The 20,286-nt window shown below is 43.3% G+C and overlaps 1 protein-coding gene across 2 annotated transcripts in view; it reads right to left on the bottom strand.

Annotated features, from left to right (window-relative positions):
• Nucleotides 1-370: 370 nt before the first annotated feature.
• prkd1 (protein kinase D1) overlaps nt 371-20,286 on the bottom strand; it is a 37,919-nt gene continuing 18,003 nt past the window's right edge. The window contains exons 3-21 of one of the 2 annotated variants that reach the window (XM_078089181.1): nt 18,961-19,092; nt 18,706-18,875; nt 18,013-18,036; nt 17,449-17,656; nt 16,439-16,516; nt 16,088-16,280; nt 15,870-15,993; nt 15,374-15,451; nt 14,718-14,885; nt 13,964-14,075; nt 12,162-12,214; nt 10,766-10,838; nt 10,436-10,542; nt 9,773-9,934; nt 8,855-8,953; nt 6,855-7,015; nt 6,617-6,723; nt 3,687-3,772; nt 371-3,198 (exon numbers count right to left, since the gene is read on the bottom strand). In XM_078089181.1, coding sequence (XP_077945307.1) covers nt 2,968-3,198; nt 3,687-3,772; nt 6,617-6,723; nt 6,855-7,015; nt 8,855-8,953; nt 9,773-9,934; nt 10,436-10,542; nt 10,766-10,838; nt 12,162-12,214; nt 13,964-14,075; nt 14,718-14,885; nt 15,374-15,451; nt 15,870-15,993; nt 16,088-16,280; nt 16,439-16,516; nt 17,449-17,656; nt 18,013-18,036; nt 18,706-18,875; nt 18,961-19,092 — 2,366 coding nt within the window. In that variant the 3' untranslated portion in view covers nt 371-2,967. Of the gene's footprint in view, nt 3,199-3,686; nt 3,773-6,616; nt 6,724-6,854; nt 7,016-8,854; nt 8,954-9,772; nt 9,935-10,435; nt 10,543-10,765; nt 10,839-12,161; nt 12,215-13,963; nt 14,076-14,717; nt 14,886-15,373; nt 15,452-15,869; nt 15,994-16,087; nt 16,281-16,438; nt 16,517-17,448; nt 17,660-18,012; nt 18,037-18,705; nt 18,876-18,960; nt 19,093-20,286 lie in introns of both variants that reach the window. The other variant, XM_078089180.1, reaches the window with a different exon arrangement.

The following is a 20,286-nucleotide window of genomic DNA, read 5'->3' on the forward strand; positions in this document are numbered from 1 at the left end:
CATAGACGTCTATGGGAGCAGAGGAGTCGCCCCCTGCTGGTCACTACAGAGAAGTAGAGTCATTTCCTCATAGACGTCTATGGGAGCAGAGGAGTCGCCCCCTGCTGGTCACTACAGAGAAGTAGAGTCATTTCCTCATAGACGTCTATGGGAGCAGAGGAGTCGCCCCCTGCTGGTCACTACACAGAATGCAGCTTTAACACGTGAGGAATTCAGAATTAGAGGTTGAGGTTTGTTTGGTACAAACTGCCAATTCTAAAAAAGGACTATAGATTAGATACATGAGAGAAATGAAAGAGAATGATCATCATGAAGGTTCTTTATTAAAGTGTTATCTTGCAAACCAAATAAAGAACAACATCTCCAGGTAGATTTTAAAATATCTTTATTGAAACATGATCCAGAGAAGCAGGAGGAGTGAAGCCACTGAAGTGGACTCAGAGGACGCTGAGCTGAGACGCGTCTCCCCGCTGGCAGCATCAGACCTGTGACCTTTCACCCACAGGGCGGGTGGCCGGGCCACGGTCCTCATTAAAAGAAAACCAGATGTCCACTAAAGGTGGGATTCAACTCCTCAGAACAGGTGATCTCCACTCAAATAGAAGTGCTGAGGAAGTAATCTTACTTTGTGCAATCTGTGGAGGAACAATTAGGCTGGGTGTGTAAACGTGATGGCTTTCATAGAGCAGTATGGTTAGCTTAGCTTAGCACAAGGTCGGAGGCTTGTGGGGGGCAGCAAAGAATGGTTCTTTAAAGGCAAGTGTATATCTACAGGTACACAATCCCATAGGAGCAGCCTTTTAGTTATTCACTCTGATATATGCAGTATTTCAAAATACGACTAAAGTAAAATAAAATGTGGAATATTCTCATTTTCTTTGCGTGTGGCTCTTTATATTTAAAGATATCTCTGCATCTGTATGAATGAATATGCATTCATGTAGGACACTTAGCAGTCTCAGAGTAGCGCATGCCGTTTGGTGACGAGTATGATGAATATACAATTTAGAAGACAAGGCCACAGAGGCTTCAGAGGAACAGCCCTTACTGGTTAGCTGTGTAATAACAGGGTAATAACAGGGTAACAACAGCGTAACAACCCTGATACAAGTTGCTCTCCTTTGGGACTTGGAGACGCCGTCCTGCTTATCGGTAAACAGGCGTCTCCCCGGGGGGCCTTTTCTCAACCGTACGGCGGTAAACTGTCGACTGGGGGATTAGCGCTGATCGCCGCGCCGCCCACCGCGCGCTCGCTGGGAAAAAGGCTGCAGGAGGAAAAAATGTCCGTCTGAATGCTTGAGTGCCAAAGTATCAAGCGCTTTGCGGCGGACGTCTTGTTTCATGAGGAGCACAAGTTGAAATGCCCTCAGTTGTCGGCGCGTGGACGCCACAGAACCCTTCGTGAAGCGCACACGTCTCACTGCCATGGCGACATCGGACCAACGGGGCGAAGAGCGCGGTTCTCACTGTTTACATGGCTTTTCTCTCCCTGTTAGTCCAGCTTTGTTTTTATTGTCTACGTCCACACTGGACTCACACCTGAAAAGTGAAAACATGAACCTAAACAAGACTAAATATATTTAGAAGCGTTCAACCTGGTAGTTTTGTGGTATTGGTGCATGTTGAGGATTTTGGGTGGGTTTCCGTTTGGAGCGCCCCCCTCTGGTCTGCATCCTCAGCGTTCTTCAGAGGCGTTTGATTTCTCCAAAGAGAAGACATTCATAGCTTTAAATAGTTACATCACACCAACACTGACGACGCTTTCATGCTTTCTGTGAATTCAGCTGTGACTCTTAATAACATTCAATGGGTTGTGATCAGGTCAAACCCAGCAGGAGCTTTTCATTGAGGTTCTTCATCGTTTATCTTCATCTGAATGAAGTTTAGAATCTGAGGAAACAATCATGAAATGAACCAGCAGCCGACATCTGGTGAAATGTGTCATTGGCGTCTTTCTACCCGTTGATTTGGTTCTGCTTCTTGGTCTGATGAGGATCATCCTGCATGTATAGAGGTCATTAAGAGGAAAATACTCGGTGGAAACCTTCGTGTTTTCTGCGTTGATAAAAGCTGCGTCTGTTTCTGATCGTCTGACCCAAAAAGTGCTGCTTTTAGTTTCTCCCCAAATGATGTAAACTGTGCTTTCCATTCCCCAAAGAGCGAATAGGTACTATGACTCTCAGTTCACAGATCGATGATTTCACTCATCATAAAACCACAGAATGTTTTGTTATACAGAGAGATCTTCTAGTTTTGTGCGTTGCGATCTCCATCATTTCCAACCCAATGACCAGGTACGATCGTTTGTCTTATTCAACTGTATTAAACAGGGACCACGTGTCAAGTTTCTTCTTTTATAATAGTCAACACAACTTGATTTTTATCCCAAAACTGATCTAACGACCACAAGAAAATAATCACAAAACGTCAACGAAAGAAGGATCTCCGAATAAAGACATAAAATATAAAGAAATCCCCACTTTGGGATCCCAGAGGAAGAATCTGTTGAAAGCTAAATAACATTCCTCCTCTAGAAGTGACATGAAGAGATGTCTGCGCTGAAAAGAGGACGGGATGAAATCACTACTGTTACCGATAATCAACAGGGATCTTAAATAAATCATCACCTTGTTACCAGGCAACAGGTACATGATGACAAAATAAATCCTTTCAAGAATCCCTACTGCGAGATTAAAAAAAGAATGATCTTAATTTCATTGAGTAGAAAACGGCTGCAGAGATCTCTCATAATAATAATAATAATATCTGAAGTGGGATATTTAGTCTTGTAGTGAAAGCAATGTGCTTCCTTAATATCTTACTAATAACGTATTTGAATCTGAGATTTATTATTACATCATTACGTTTGGTCTTTTTCAATCGTCTCCTTCTTCCATCTGATTTGTGCTTTTTTCTTTCTTCCTTCTGACAGCCGCTGCTTCTCCTTTGGTGTCGGGAGCTCCGTCCTCACAGTTCACTGACCCTCTCGCTGAGGGTCTCCAGCTCCTCCTCACGCTCCTGGTAACGCTCCAACAGCGGCCCGCCGGCGCCGCGGGGCCCGTTGGCCAGGTGGGCGGGGTAGTCGAGGCCGCTGAGCTGGGCGTGGTGATGCCAGCGCAGGTCGTCGCTCTCGTGGGTGATGTAGCGCTCGTTCATCCGGGACTCCAGGTTCCTCAGGTCCAGCCACATCTGGTAGTCCTGGTGGGGAAAGCAAGTGCACCCTCAGACAGACTAGTGCCATTTGTGCCTGTTTTTTCTTTTAACGCCACCAAAAAATGTCGACTTGATGGTTTTCCTTTGTGCCGGATTACAGAACACTAGATTCATGAAGAACTCCTTACTTACTCCGTTACTTTAAGGAGATAAAATCTCTTTCTAGTCGTAAAACCATGAAGACCTAAATGGCACCACCTCCATTGCACTATTTCACCCCACTGCACCATCTACTTTGCTCATGGGTTTATAGTCAGGGCCGGCTGAGGTGTATTTGTGATTTTGGAAAATATTGAATTCAATTGAATTACTCGGTAAAAATGTACTTTAGTCTGATGTTCATTGTTAAAAGTTAAAGCCTTAGCCTTAATTATTTATTTTTATTATTCAGTGAGTTTTCAGTGAGAAGGAAGGTGGACGACCATTCTTGCTCTAATGCATTCAGAAGCAACAGCGAGGCAGAACCTGGTTACCTGTAACCAGGGGTGACTGAGGGTCTTGTCCACGCTGTACCTCTTCCTCATCTTCACCTGCAGCAGGTTGTTAATCAGGTCGATCGCTGCAGGGGGGGAAGGAAAGAAACGAGGCGGTGAGCCAGAGCAATGATGAGGTGAAGCAAGTGTCCAGCGGAGGGAGGGATGAGGAGGGGGACGAGGACGTACAGCTCCCCCGCCCCCCGTGGTGAGGGGCCAGTCGGGGCTAATGAGCAAAGCTAACATGATGTTAACATTTCTTCAGGGGTCAGCAGTCTGAACAGCTCGAGGACCCTGGGGCCCCTCAGGTCTCCGGAGGCCTCCATCGCTCTGCATTATGCACATGAATAGATTGGCCCATGAATACCCCCCCGAACCTGTCCGTCTCGCTCTCTTTCCAGGAACCGCCCGGACTCTCGCTGCCTTTCAAGGCTTTTTTTCCAGCACTGCCTCATTCCTCTTTTTTCTCTCAGCTGAGTCACATGACCAGCCAGTTAATCCGCATTTCTGTAAGAGCGGAGCCGAAGGAGGGCGACGTCCGACCAGCCGCTCGGAGGAGCAGGTCTACAGCCCTCACACACATTCCATCGCTATTACCATTAACGGCTTTTATTTCGTTTATTAATCTTTATAAATCTCTCTAGGACGTTGTCCTCCAGAGTGCCTGATTGACTGAGACTCACAATATCAAACTGAAAAAAAGTAGTGTCAGTGACCAAATGTTTTATATACATTTTAAATAGTGAATTAAATTATCAATAAAACATACATTTAGTGTTTAGCTGTTAGTGTGCTAACCCTGCAATAATCTTAATAAACAACACAAAAAACTACGCCTCTGAAAGTGAAGTCAAAGCTTTATGTCTCAAAGCTGCATTCTGTGTGGTGACCAGCAGGGGGCGACTCCTCTGCTCCCATAGACGTCTATGAGGAAATGACTCTACTTCTCTGTAGTGACCAGCAGGGGGCGACTCCTCTGCTCCCATAGACGTCTATGAGGAAATGACTGTACTTCTCTGTAGTGACCAGCAGGGGCGACTCCTCTGCTCCCATAGACGTCTATGAGGAAATGACTCTACTTCTCTGTAGTGACCAGCAGGGGGCGACTCCTCTGCTCCCATAGACGTCTATGAGGAAATGACTCTACTTCTCTGTAGTGACCAGCAGGGGGCGACTCCTCTGCTCCCATAGACGTCTATGAGGAAATGACTCTACTTCTCTGTAGTGACCAGCAGGGGGCAACTCCTCTGCTCCCATAGACGTCTATGAGGAAATGACTCTACTTCTCTCTTGATTTATTCCCTCAGTAAACATTGTAAACATGAGTTTATGTCTCAGTCTCTAGTTTCAAGTCTTCTTCAACACAACATGATGTTCATTTAGTGAATTATGGTCCATTCAGAGTCAAACAGACCATGAAGCAGGGCACGCTTTAGGGCGGGGCTACACGCTGATTGACAGGCGTATACGCAACTTGAAACTGTCCTCAGTCTAAATATGGATCATTCCAAGGTTCACTGGTTGCAACAAATCAATACATTCACTTCAAGTACATTGTGTGTGATATCTTAAGATTACTCCTACTTTTGTGCTCTTTCCTACACAAAAATCTTTTAAAATCAACTTCTCTCCCGATCATGTGTCATATGTGACACAAGGAGGAATTCCTCTTGGTGATTGGTGAGATATAAAAATAAAATAAGCTGCAGAATTAAAACAACATAAACAGATAACAGATAAGTAAGTTAAATCACATATGTGTGTACACATGTTTCCATGGTGAGAAACTGGAATCGACTCAGTGAGGGTTTAGGACACCTTTAAAGTACTTGTAACAGATTGTTGCCAAAATGTTTAGGTTTTTATTGTGAAAAGGCTTAAATGTGTTGCTTGACTAGAGAATGAAAACAGTCATTTTTCTAAGACATCAGGTTTGTCGCTTTCATTCCTCAGTCTTGTTGAACCAACAGTTTTGTCCTGTGTGTTTTAGATTAAGAGTTTGTACAAGATGAAAGCTTCAGAGACATAGAGACGTATGACGCAGTCCTCTGAGACATCAAACTTCCCCTAAACGCACCATTTGAAGTTATAATAGACACAACTGAAAGCGTATCTCTATTTCACTCTTATTAAAGCGTAACATCTTCCTGTGCAGGAAGCTGCATATTACTCACTTCTTGCTCAACATATCAACACAAAGTGTCATTACACAACATTCTAAAAGATTAATCGTGTTTGTGGGCAGACAAATAAACTGGCCACAGAATCTATTTAAAGGGAAAAGCAGAGTTGGTGACGCACTACATACTTTTCTCTGACATGCATCCCCCCGACGGCCGGGTGGGGGGCTCTCCTGAGAGGACTCGGCCCTCCGGTGCATCCGACCCGAGTGAGTCAGGCTGATTTAAAGACGAATCCGGCTGGCATAGGTTGATGGGGGCGGGCGCATTTAGAAATAGTGACGACAACAACAACATGAGGGGATACGATACGGGAGGACTGACGAACTGGAGAAGAACAACCACTGAGTCACAGCAGGAAGCGTTGGCCGGGTTTGCTGTGGCTGCTCTCTGAGGAAAAGCTGATCAAGGACCCTCGGCAGCGTTGTACCGGCGCTCTTTCCGTTGGATCAGAAGAACATTCAACACTTCCTTCTAATCCTCGCTTGTGCTCCTGGACCTTCAGGCGTCCCTTGATTGACACTTCAAACCCCTAGAAGCTTCCAGACCTCCACCCCACCATGATAATGAACCTGAACAAGATGTTACACCACCCAGAGTCCAGGTTATCAGGATCATCCAGAACCTTAAAGTTTACAGGTTAACAGCTCAGGAGCAAAGAAAGTCGCTTGAGAATTGGGGGCGGAGCTTCGTATGGGTCTGATCTGAACGCGATTGGACATCGGGTTCTCCCAGCGAGAACCTACATACCTTCCTGGGAGACCTTCTTCCAGGGATGAGGAGGGTACATAAAGGCGGCGTTCTGGATCTGATCGTTGATGTCTTCGTCCTCGTTGAACGGGAACGTTCCGCTGAGACTGAAGAACACGACAAAAAACATATCGCAATCCACAATTTTGAAACTCACGCACATTTCGTCTCAGATATTATAGTTTGCTTTCATGTTGAAAAGAAATAAAGAGAACACACAAACAGGTGAGGCTCCCACCTGACGTAGATGATGACGCCCACCGACCACATGTCCAGAGAGCGGTTGTAGCCCTTGTTCCTCAGGACCTCGGGGGCGAGGTACGCCGGCGTTCCCACCACCGAGCGCCGGAATGACTTCTCGCCGATGATCCGGGCGAAGCCAAAGTCACAGAGCTTTACCTGGAACGAGGGGGCGGAGCTTGGTGAAGCCAAATGGAGACACAACTTGCTCGCCTTAGACAATAAATATCTGTTGGCTGTTGTGAATGAAGAAATGTAAAATCCTTCTGGTGTCAAATTAAAAGTCTGGCGACAATTTTGAGAACAATTAAAAAAAGAGAAAAAGTGTAACGACAATGACTTTGTCATTAGGGTCCAAGCTGACTGAGAGTCTATTGTGTTTCGAAAGATTATTATTATTCTTTTACCACTTTAATCGCACTTTTGAGGCCTTTATCGTATTCAAAAACTCTTGAATTTTGGCATGCGCATCAGAAGTGCAAAAAATTTGGAGACGTTTCGGGGTCGCGCATTTGGCTGTGAAAAAATGGCTCTCTAGCGCCCCCTCTGCTAGAGAGGGCTCCCTCTGGGGAGATTTTTTCCCAGTCTCACCGATTGACTTGTAATTTTGCTCCAGGAAAACATCAATCGTGGTATGCAAATGCACCGAACTAGATTTTCCGCCCTTTTGAATTTTTGTGAAAAACGTTTTTTTGCGTTTTCGATTATTGGGCGCCTTTAAACATTCTGATATCTCATTTTGTTTAGAAGTTATGGACCGATGACGTTTGTAAAGGGTGTGAATTGAAGACTTATAACTTAATCGGCCTGTCCTCACCAAATCTCTAGGATATGTTCACATTAAGTCCGTGAGAATAACCTCATTCTCAGAATATTTCAACATTAGCAGTCATTCTCTGAATTTTTGCTTGTTGTTTCCTATTTCCATCGTATTTTTGATTTATAAATGAACTAACTCCTCCGAGAGTTAAAACCCGATTGATTTCAAATTCAAACAAATTGATCCTGACACCTCAGTGGTCGAGAGTGATCAAGATCAGTTTCCTGCAACTACCTGGGCGTGGTCTGGCATCCATTTTGGTCGATTTTCGTTGATTTTCTTAAAAATGTAAAATTCCAAGGAACATTTTGCGTATTTGGGTATAAAAAATGGCTCTCTAGCGCCCCCTTTACATGTTTTATTTTGGCCAATTAGCTTACTTCCCCCCCTGATCACCAATAGACTTCACACAGGTGCTCTTGGACGTGCTCTACAATAAAAGTCAATCATGGTATGCAAATGCACATATTCAGATTTACCACCATTTAGAATTTTGTGAAAAACACATTTTTGCAAACTCCTCCCAGACGCAGGGTCCGATTGTCCTGAAATCTTCAGGGAATGATTATCGGCTCAATGCCTTTAAACACCAAGTAACATTTTTTGATACCTCATTTTGTTTAGAAGTTATGGACCAATGAATTTGTTAGGGGTGTGGCCTAATAAATAAAGACCTTTAACGTCAAAAGTAATTGGCCTGCCCCAACCAAATCTCTAAAATATGTTCACATTGAACATAGGAATCACCCTAAAATATTACGTTAAATGTAAGAAAATAGGGTTAATGTGAAAAATAACAGCTGAATTGTCAAAACTAAATTAAGCAAATTGTAGGAAATGGTTTTAATGTATTTGCTGTATAAAAGATTGATCCTGATACTTATTTAATCCTCGTTAATAATAACAATACATCATCCACTGCAAACTAAAGACACACCTCTTCAGACTGAACCTCGACTAAAAACACTAAGAAATATTACCACTTAAATTTGACTTATTACCTCTTAAATTGAAATCGGCTCATTTAATGAAATTGCACTTTGTTCTTTTGTGTTTGTATTCTTATGGTTGAAATGCACTTATTGTAAGTCGCTTTGGATGAAGACGTCAGCTAAATGACATGTAATAGTATTATAAAGGGTCTCACACACACACACACACACACACACACACACTACCTGTGGAAATGCGTCTGCAGAAGCCAGCAGCACGTTTTCAGGTTTCAGGTCACAGTGGACGATGTTTTTGAGGTGGAGGTGACGCAGAGCCACGAGGATCTGAGGGTGACACATGCAGAGGCACACACGCACACACACACACACACACACACACACACACACACACACACACACACACATACACACACACACAGCACTTTAATAATTCAACAAGAGAGTGGATTAACACGGTGGATTAACTCCACTACGAGTTTTCTGACTGAAGACGATGGGCGTAACCAAGGCGACCACGTGACACGGAGGCTCTTCTCGTATTGGTCCTGAGCTACAGCTCCGTTCTAAAGCACCAAGGGAGCGTTGGAGACGGACTGGGGAGTTTAAGGAATCTGTGCCCGGTCGGCCTCGTGAGGCAGGCTCCTCTCTGGAGGTCTGTCGTCAAAATAAAGCCGAAAAGATGGTTCAATTATAATCAACTCAATATTTATTCTATAACTTGTATCGTATTATATTGTTTAGAACAGAACCCAGTTCAGTCACAGTGGGACTCACACACCAACATTGAATTGAATAGAGCCTCAGCGGGATTGAACCGCCGTTCCTGCCATTTTGTTCTCCTGCTCGACGCGTTCCCACAGAGACTCTCCGCAAGTCATCGATTCCGCGCTCAGCGATTGGCTGAGACCGCAACCGGAACCCTTCATAGCGCCACAAACCACACATCCTACTGCATATCCTGTTTCCTGCCACTCAGCCCTTCCTGCCCGCCCCCTGGTCCTACGCACAGTGAAAGCAGACTAAAGCTCTTTAAAATGTTCTCAAATCAACCTGAAGCTCTTCGCATGGTGTTCCTGTCGGTCAGCAAAACCACCTTAATTCATGTCCCCTGAGGAGGACGAGGAGGAGGACGGATGTCGTTACCTGGGCGACCATGAACTTGGTGATCCTCTCGGGCAGTCGTCCTTTCTCACTGGAGAGGATCATCTCCAGCATGTCTCCGTGGAGCTTCTCCATGACCACGAACACCCGCTCCGGGGTCTCGAACATGCAGTCCAGGTTGACGACGCCCAGGTGGTGCAGACTCTGCAGGGCGGAGGAGTCCAGACGATTCAAAGAGCGTCATACCCATTAACCATCTGGACGCACGGACGATGTCACATTACGCTTTTCAAGTCATAATCCGGGAACCAATCAGAATGGAGCCTTTTATCAACTCAAATGACTAGTGGAAACTTTTTATCAGTCAGATTTGTGTCATCAACTCAAATAACGACATTTCTCCTGATGAGTCGTAACGGTCACGACTGCTTCGTTATTTGGGATTTTCTTTCAGGTGTCTCTGAATAACGAAGCAATAATGGAGTAAATACCAGAGACCCGAGGAGTGTGTGTGTGTGTGTGTGTGTGTGTGTGTGTGTCTGCGTCTGCAGGTTGAACAGCGCTGGAATATTACAGGATGTCACACCCCCACGACGTTGCCACGGTAATGAAGTCGTTCACGACAGGAAGTCTCGCTCGCGGCCGACAGGCTCCGCTGTGAGTGAGTGTGTGTGTGTGTGTGTGTGTGCGTGTGTGAGTGTGTACCTGCAGGATGGCCACCTCGTTGCGTAGCTGGCTCTCCTGCTTGGTGGGGAAACGGAGTTTGTCGATGATCTTGATGGCGACGTCTCGGCCGGACTTTCTGTGTTTACCTGAAGAAGAAGATAACGATCACTCTTCTTCTTCTTATTGATCGTCTTTCATACTCCAGGTACAGGTTTCATCTACTGATCCGTCCACCTTGACCCTCTCCCCACAGGACCTCCACTTGGGGTCTAAAGGTCTAAAAGTCTGAGGGTCTGAAGGTCTGAGGGTCTGAAGGTCTGAGGGTCTGAAGGTCTGAGGGTCTGAAGGTGGTCTCTCTCAGTCTTTTACCTCCGTACACGATGCCGAACTGACCCGAGCCCAGGACCTCGTCCGGGAAGATCTGATACACCGAGTTGATGTCCTGCGGGAACAGAAGAAGAAAGTTCACAATCTGAAGAGGAGAAGAAGAATAACAGGAAGCCTGCGAGATGACTTCAAAAGAGCTTTTGGAACTTTTACTGAAAAGTGTAGGAATGCAGATAATAAAGTGAGAGGTGGCGTCTGCATCGAAAGATGTTTGATGCAGCGTCTATATCAAATAAGGCATTATTTTAGTTTCATGTGGTTGACACATAAGAGTCAAAGCTTTCATAGACCTGAAATTCTGTCGTATGGAGAACATTTTAAAATATTTCCTCCATATTCTTATTAATATATGTATTAAAATGCGTCTTTTAATGACGTGTTAATAAACCCGTCTGTAGAACCTCCACAATCCAGAGAGGAGTGAAGAAGTTACGTGATGAAGCTCCTGAAGAAGACTCACATGGCCGACATGATGGAGACACTACAGATGAAGAGGGTCAAAGGATTAAAGAGTAGATATCAACGTGAAACTTCACCACTCCATCACTGCATTAGTTGTGTTGCAGGTTGTATTTAACAGGCGGTAGAAGCTCTGCTTCTCCCCGGGGGAGACATGAAAGCATCTGAAGTGGAGGAGCGCGCCGTCACCTGGTGGAGTTCTTCCAGAAAAGCTCCTTCTTCTCTTATTTATTTGTGTATGTGTGGTGGGGGGGTGGGGGTGGGGGAGGGGGGGGGTTCCGCAGCGCCACCGATCCGCCACAGCTTTGACACCAAAGCCGCTAAATATTTTCTCCCTGTCTGCAATCACGTCTCCCTTTTTCTCCCCCGTCAGCTGACAGCTTAATATCACACCTCGGGTGGAGAGGACAGAAATACAATATCATAACCCCCCCCCCCCCCCCACCTCCCCCCTCCACCCACAGAAGCCTTCGTGCCTAATTACCATCCGGCGTCGCCGTGGAAACCGCTCGGCTGAGTGAGTAATCACAGTAATCTCCATCCGAGGTGCTCCAAGACGCCGCTCACCTTTGCGGGAGGGGAGGTGGGGGGGGGGGCATCTGCGTCTTTGCATGAATAGTTTGCAGACATTCTTAAGGATGATCTTCATGGTGTTAATGCTGAGGATGTGGGGTTGGGGGGGTTGAATGAAATGAATGGAGATGTAAACAATAGCTGCCAGTTTGAGACCTTCGTCTACTCAAAGTAGACGTAAATTCTAAACTTCACTAAAAGTCAGAGTGACATCTTTGCGTCTCTTTGTGTGTCCTTGCGTGTCTTTGTGCGGCCCTCTGGTCAGATCACAGTTTGTATGTATTTGAATAGTGTGTGTATCTGTGTGTGTATGTGTGCTTGTGTGATAGTGTGTGTGTCTTCTCACCACGTTCTCCTGGATCTGGCAGTTGGAGACAGAAATACTGACGGAGATTTCCTCTGTTGACGAGATAAAACCAAAGACAAATAAATCTGCATGTTTAAAGGAAATAATAAAAACCCGAATAAGAATCGAACTGTGAAGGACAGAAACGTTATTTCAGACTTCTTCTCCTTTGCAGGGAAGTGCACCGGGGGAGTTATAGATGTTCTATCATTGAATCATTGATGTGTGTTTCCCCCTCAGGTGAGCATGGAGCGTTACTCCTCATCGGCGTGACGTCAGCGCAGCTGAGAAACACCGCTGATGGGCTTTTGTGTGGGAGTCAACGGTCCTTAGGGGACATTAAAACCTGGAATGGAATCTGTGTCCTTTTACCGGCGACATAATAACATTCATATTTTAGTCCAGTCGAATCGGTTTATTCCAAAATATCTGCCGTGAGAGTATCACGACGCAAATAATATGTATCATGATAAGATTTATGTTGAACACTGAAACCCCAGAATGCATCATTCCGATGGATAAAACCTTCCGTCATTTGAAATATTTAAGATGGATTCATTTACAGATATTTCCCCAGCTGATGTATTCTCTAACATTTAGAAATAAAGTACATTTTAGAGATATTGCGCCTTATAGAAAGCCAATTGGTTTTAAATACTTAAATTCTACTTACTCTTAATTCGTAATTCTTCAAGTTGTTTTTAACCCGTTTTGTATTTTGCAACGACGTCATCGATGGATTTGTTTTTAATACGAGACTCTGAATTAACCTCTCAGGCTTTCTGTCATCCAGCACTGCAAAAATAGCATGAATTCCGATTAAATTAATTAATTATAATATATACACTAAATATTACATTTATATGTAATTTTTAGTATATAGTCTTAATGTTTTTTTGGCATCCATGGATGCAAAGAAAAGACATTAAGACCCTTAAACGTATAAACACATTATTTTTACTTTTTTTTACATTATTCATCCCAATAATGTAAATTATGAATAAATATTCAAGTTCTATTGATTCTTGATGAATATTTTTTTATGTACAGTTATTCTGAGTACCTGTCTGTAATTTTTTATATTAAAAAAAACTGTTGCATGAGTCGGTTTTGTCAGTTTTGGAAACTCACACAAACATTGACAATCCTACTGATATAGTAATAGATATAGTTTATTTGTTACATTGTCTAGCTATCAGTTCTTCTATTTTAAAATGTTAATCTTATTTGTGAAATACATTTTTATCTTATTCATCTATTTGTGAGATTTGTTTTGGAGATACATAGAATTCCAAAAATGTCCCTTTAAGTTGAGCTTGGACTAAAATTATTGTTTTGTTGGAAAATTCAGAATCTTCAGAGCAATTATGAATAAAAATCTGTGGTTATTAAAAGAAAATCAGCGGCTGATTTGAGTCCCTGGGTCTAAACAGAAGAAATCATTATCCTTAATGTTCGATAGCACAAAAATATGCATTAACATGTCGGACAGGGCAGAACTAACAGCCACGTAGAACTGGGTGTCGTCTGCATAGCATTGAACATCAACAATAAGCTCATCGCCTGCACCACAAAGGCCCAAATGTAACAGAACCAGAATAGAGCCTTGTGGCACTCAGTTATAATGTTCATCCTTACTTTGACTCCAATGACAACTTTTCAATCGAGATAATAAATATGCGACTTCACGCCCAACTCATTTCTAACCTATCAGAGTAAAGCAATATCATCAATGCAGCTCAAGGCAATGTGGTATTTACCAATAGCACAACTAAAATAAAATAATATTTGTGTTGTCTTACTGTGTCCGCTGCGGTGGGAGCTGTGGGACACTCCTGTGGAGACGGCCGGCATCAGGGCGTGCTGGATGGCCATCTCCCACATGCGGGCCACATCCTGTCCCACGCCGCTGATCTGAGGCCAGCCAATAAAATCCGTCAGAAAGTAGAAAGTACCGCACATCCGTGATTAAGAGGAATCACAAATGTGATGACATAAGCAGCAGTGTGACGTAAGCGCTTTTACTCAAGTAATATATGTAAGGACAATTTTGCGATACTGTACTAACTTCCACATTAAATATACAATAATCTTTATCCATATACATTGAAAATAGAATTTATTAAAGATTAGAACAGGTTCCGGCATAGTAACGTCTTAGATGTATGTTGGTAATTGATGAGTTTCCTTTTTGTTTACGAAAAGAGATCAAATGAACAAATACCTCACTGAAAATAGAACATTCAAGCATTCAATAATATAAAATGTATGTACGTAATCTTTTTTTCTTTCCGGTAACATTAATACTCTCATGACCCCTGAGATTTACTCTGGGAATCTTCAGATGGGCCCCACCCTTAAATTGGGAATCACTGAATTATTAGATTCCTAATGAATCATCTTCAGTAGAATAGAGGACCATGTTGAAAATAATACATCTGTACTTTCCCTTATGATGTGGTACTTTTTACCTGATGGAAGCATCTACATACTTCTTGTACCACTGGACACATCAAGGCTTTAGCACAGAAAACAAGGTGATCGTCGGTTATTCACCACAATGCTGCTGCTGCTCTTGGACGTCTCGGCCCGCTGCAGGTGTTCTCCCACGTAGTAAACCAGTGTTGCCGTGGTGATTTCAAAGCAGTGAGGATTGGCCCCATCGGGGAGGAGAGACAAGGTCTGAGCCGGCTCCAGACACAAGATCTCCGACAGAGGGATTTCCTGCAGAGAGACGGTGGGGCATCGCACTCGTTGTGTATGTGTAGCTGCAAAAGTGCTTTCATCTGACACGGAAAACACAAACGAATCGCCGTAAAGAGCATCTTTCTTTTGATTGGTTTTCAAATCTGAATGAAACCAAAGTAGACCATCGCTCACCAGCTTCCCAGCACGGACAAAAAACAAGTTAAGAGAAGATAATCCTTTATTATTCCCACTGTGGAACTTTTTATTCTCACAGCTTCATCTTGTGTAAAAGTGAAGCAAATTGTTTTCCAATTGAACTTGATTGGACCAACAGACCCGAGGAGATGCGTATCATTTTTGTTGGCAAAGCTAAAAGGATGCTGGTAGTTTTCTGCTGTCTTCCAGTCAAGGCATGAGCATTCCAACGCCTCAAGAGGAAGATCCACACAACAAGGAGATTCTTAATAAGACGACTGAGACTCTGACAACAGGTTGATGGAGGTCGGTGACGGAGCTCTTCTTACCTTGTAGTATTTACTTCCTGTGTCACTCTGAAACAGCGTGATGCATTTACTGTCCAGCCGCCAGTAGTGCCTCTTTCTCTGAAACAAGGGGAGGAAGAGGAGGGGTGAACAAATGTACATACTTTATTACCCTTGAATTATAAAAAACTCTCATGAAAGTGTTTTAGTTAATGAGAGACGTCTAGGACTAATTCGGAAAATATGATACCTGACTGTTCATTTTTTGTTTTTTTGTTTAGTGTTATTAATAATTCCATAAACTAGCTCATATTAATGTGGTGGATCATTTCAGATTCATCTTTAGTTCTTTGTTTCCCACTAAATATCTCGTCCTGTTGAATTTATGAACAAAAAGCTAAAGCAAAAAGATAATTTAATAAAATAAATTATAAATTATGATTCATAATGAAAACAATCGTGAAAATAAACAGGTCAACATGTAGAAAGTTGGTCAGGTCAACAGGTACCCAGGTCAACAGGTAAACGGTAGACATACCAGGGTGTCCTTGCTGGTGTAGTGGACCATCCAGCCCTCCTTCATTACGTTGCTTGTTTTCCTCTTTGTGTTTTTGACGGACTGAACGACTCGCATGAGAGGGATGTTGTTACTGGTGGACGGGCTGCAGGGGGGCGGGACCAAAGTCAACCTCATCTCATCATCGCGTGTGTGTTTCTTTCTTTCTTGTTCGCGTTGTGTGTGTGTGATGCAGTTACCTGATGGCCCGGTTGGACTCGTCCAGGTCGGGGTCGCAGAGGTCGCCTGGCCCCGCCTCCCTCGAGAGGCCACCCTCTAATGTCATAGCTTCATCCATATCGTCCAACATACCGCCAACTCGGTCGACATCATGGTCGTCAAGGCAACCCTCCACCAGGACGACGTCTGACTCCGCCCCCGGGCTGAGGAGCTCTGTGAAACAAACAAACAGACATTCACCTGAGTTTGTAATGATGTTTCTATTGTTGTGAGGACCAGATGTTCTAAGCCATCACTGTCAGGACAAGAAGACAAGGTTTGTTTATGTAGTTGTAAGGTAGCTATTTATCGAAGAATGTGATGAAACTTGCCTCCGTTTTTGGAAACTTCTCCCAGGCAGTTGTTTGGTACTTTAGGAGCACATCGTTTATGACAGTTAAATTTACAATCTGAGGGAGGAACAAGAACAGAACAGCCATTAGAACCCAGAAGGTTTTAGTCAGACATTTGGTGGACAAAATAACATTCATTTTGTTAGCACCAAATATAAGCAGCCATGTCTGGACTAAAGACGATATGGAGACGCCAAATACTTCAATGGTAGAAACCTATCAGCATGTAGCCCCGCCCTAAAGCGTCCCCCTCTTCATGGTCTGCTTGACTCTAAATGGACCATAATTCACTAAATAAACATCGTGTTGTGTTGAAGAAGACTTGAAACTAGAGACTGAGACCATAAACTCATGTTTACAATGTTTACTGAGGGAATAAATCCAGAGAGAAGTAGAGTCATTTCCTCATAGACGTCTATGGGAGCAGAGGAGTCGCCCCCTGCTGGTCACTACAGAGAAGTAGAGTCATTTCCTCATAGACGTCTATGGGAGCAGAGGAGTCGCCCCCTGCTGGTCACTACAGAGAAGTAGAGTCATTTCCTCATAGACGTCTATGGGAGCAGAGGAGTCGCCCCCTGCTGGTCACTACAGAGAAGTAGAGTCATTTCCTCATAGACGTCTATGGGAGCAGAGGAGTCGCCCCCTGCTGGTCACTACAGAGAAGTAGAGTCATTTCCTCATAGACGTCTATGGGAGCAGAGGAGTCGCCCCCTGCTGGTCACTACAGAGAAGTAGAGTCATTTCCTCATAGACGTCTATGGGAGCAGAGGAGTCGCCCCCTGCTGGTCACTACAGAGAAGTAGAGTCATTTCCTCATAGACGTCTATGGGAGCAGAGGAGCTTTAACACATGGAAATTTGACTCTAACTTTGTGGCTTGTAACAAGATAAATCATCAGGATGATGTTTCTTTTGTCTAAATACTTTTGTAATTTTAGGCTTACTGCAGAGTCTAACCACCCAGGAATAATTTCTAATTGAAGTGCTCACCTTTGCACTGCAGGCCCTGTCTGAAGAGGCCTTTCAGCAGCTTCTTGCAGTGTTGGCACACGGTGGGTCGGGTGTACGAGTGGATCAGAAAGGTGTGAGGAACTTTGACCTTCGACAAAAAGATCTTGTCGAGTTCGATGGGACGTCCGATATACGACTGGGAGCTGGAACGCCGCTCTCGACCGGGGAAATAATCTAATTGGTTCTTCTGCTGAGAAGAGAGGCAAAGATCAGGAGAGCAGTGTGGACGAGTGGCTGTGACTTTCCATGAACATTTCAACCAACAAGGTAGATTTATTCACAAAACACTTGGATATATATAGTATATATAGATAGACTTAGAAAGTATTCCAGGTGATGGTTTTTTACCAGGGAAAATTTAGTCCGTTCATTCATTTTATTGGGGAACAAACTATCATCTGGAACAGTTTCCAGATTTGTTTTTTAGCCAAGTGCCCCACTTTAAACAACATTTAAATTCTGTATGTAAAAAGGCCTCACAAAGTACTATACAAGTACTATACCCCAGGGATTACATTTCTGAACAAAAGTGGTGGATTTTACCTCCATGCTGGGACTGACTGGAGACTGGAAATGAGAACAAAATAATGATCATTAGAGTCGGTACCAAATATAATAATCTACAGATATCATCACCTTTTCCATTAAAACTACAGGGCTCATTTAAGCATCTCAAGTCCAGAATTGTATTGCATTTAGACACTATTATAAGAGGAACTTTTTTAGGTATTTGTTTGACACAAGTAGCTGTAAAGTCAAACCTTATGAAAGTCATAAGGACCAAAACCGTCTCCTGATTGGGTTCTGGCACCAGAGCGCCAATCAAGTGTAAATGTAGTAAGAAAGTTTCTAAAAATCTACGTGAGTGCACCCTAAAAACAAAGGTGATAGATGTCCAGACTTCCGTGGAGCAGATATTTCCTATTCTTTGTCTAACACATGTAGGTCAGAACAAAGCAACTGTGATTTAGCATTTGGATATTTACTTGGCAGACGGATCTATAATGAAACTCTCTGGCCTGAATGAGATGAACTATTGTGTCTCCCTACTCTGCATTGTCCTCAACAGGTGTGGCAGTTGGACTTTAGTCTGGGACCTGCAGCCTCCATCTTGTAGCGTCGATAAATCACCGCCAGGAACAAATGCGCCGTAGGCCGAAGACTTAATTAAGAACTCGTCAGTGTGGACCAGAGGCCCCAGAGGGAAATTTCAGGGCATTCATGAAGTCGACTGACCAGTAAAGCCTCATCAGTGTAGAGGGGGGGCGAGGGCTCGGCAGAGAGGGGTCGACCCAGATTTATCAGCCCCCCCGTCAGGGAGACGTTGGATGAGCGGCGCCGCCTCACTCCGCTGCAGTTGTTGGGGATCTTAAAGGCACAGCGCTTGTGATAGTTCAGACCGCAGCCTGATCACAAACAGGAAGAAGGTGAATCAACACGCCGTCGAAAACCTGACTTCTCTTCCTTGTGCTTCGTTGGGGAGTTTCCTACCTTCACATTTGAGTCCCTGACGAACGAGTCCCCACAGCATCTCTCCGCAGTGGTCGCAGAAGGCCGGAGCTCGGTACGAGTGGACGAACAGACAGTGGGGACGGATCTGGAAGTCCTCGACTGTGGCTGAAGCTGCAAAGTAAGACGATTGAGGACAAATAAGTGCCGACAACCAGCGGGGCAGAGATGAGGAATCATTTCGGTCGTCGCTGGCATTAAAGTATGAATCTGATTAAAAGTCTTGAAAATATGAGTTTTTAATGGATTTCTAAAACAAACTGCAGGCACTTAAAGAAGTCGTACCAATGAGATGCCAAAGGAAGTTGAAGTGGTTTAATCCAGAATTATCTTGAGACTTAAGATTTTAAGGCAAGACAATTTTATTTGTACAGCACATTTCAACAACAAGGAAATTCAAAGTGCTTCATAAAAAAAGACATTAAAAGATTTGAAATAGAATAAAATTGTATGTAATGTAATTTAAGAATGCATACTCTGATCTGTTGATTAAGAGTGCATTATGAATAAATATATTATTATTAATCTAGTGGACATTCTGCCTCTTCCTGTGAAATGATATTATTGACTTATATTTTTATTTTTGGTCATTCGCGACACACACTGAAAACAATATTAAAAACAAATAACAGTACAGCAATGACCCCTTCCAATTAGAATAATATGATGTATTATTCTGAAGTGAAAAATAAATAGATATTTTCAAATGGTCTGGAAGTTGGGCCCAAAAACATTCTCCAGCTGTTTTCACAAAAGCCCGGCAGGTCGCTGTGGCAGCGACCAGAACTCCCGCCGACTAATCTTCTGTAAGCAGTGTGTGTTAACACATTTTATATTTATTTCTGAAATGTTTTACCTGCATTTATAAATGCTCCTGTAGCTGAAAAAAGGTCTAATTGTTACAATTATTTTTTGATTACAATTAGAATAATACATGTTAATCATTATATTTTTTCTTGTTGATAAACAAAGGAATGGAACTATTAATAATAAAAATACAAATAATAATAATATTTATTTATTTATTCTTTTTCTATACCTATATATCTTTTACCTTTACCAACGTTTTCACCAGCAATAAAGACAAAGTAAAAGAAAACTGGTTTTAATGACAGGCGCCTTTTTTTCCAAGCGGAGTTTCAAAATAAGACTTGGTGACCGATGACTGTCAATCCTAATTAGAGTTTCATTTTTTATTATCCTTTATTAATTTGGTTGTTCGGGGACCGTTGAGTTGGATTCATGAACACGGCTCCTCACACTCTGCAGGGACCGTTTCTTGTTTCTCACATGTACTTTACAGACTTC

Source organism: Gasterosteus aculeatus, chromosome 15, assembly GCF_964276395.1.
Source record: "Gasterosteus aculeatus chromosome 15, fGasAcu3.hap1.1, whole genome shotgun sequence".
In the NCBI taxonomy this organism is placed as follows: Eukaryota; Metazoa; Chordata; class Actinopteri; order Perciformes; family Gasterosteidae; genus Gasterosteus; species Gasterosteus aculeatus.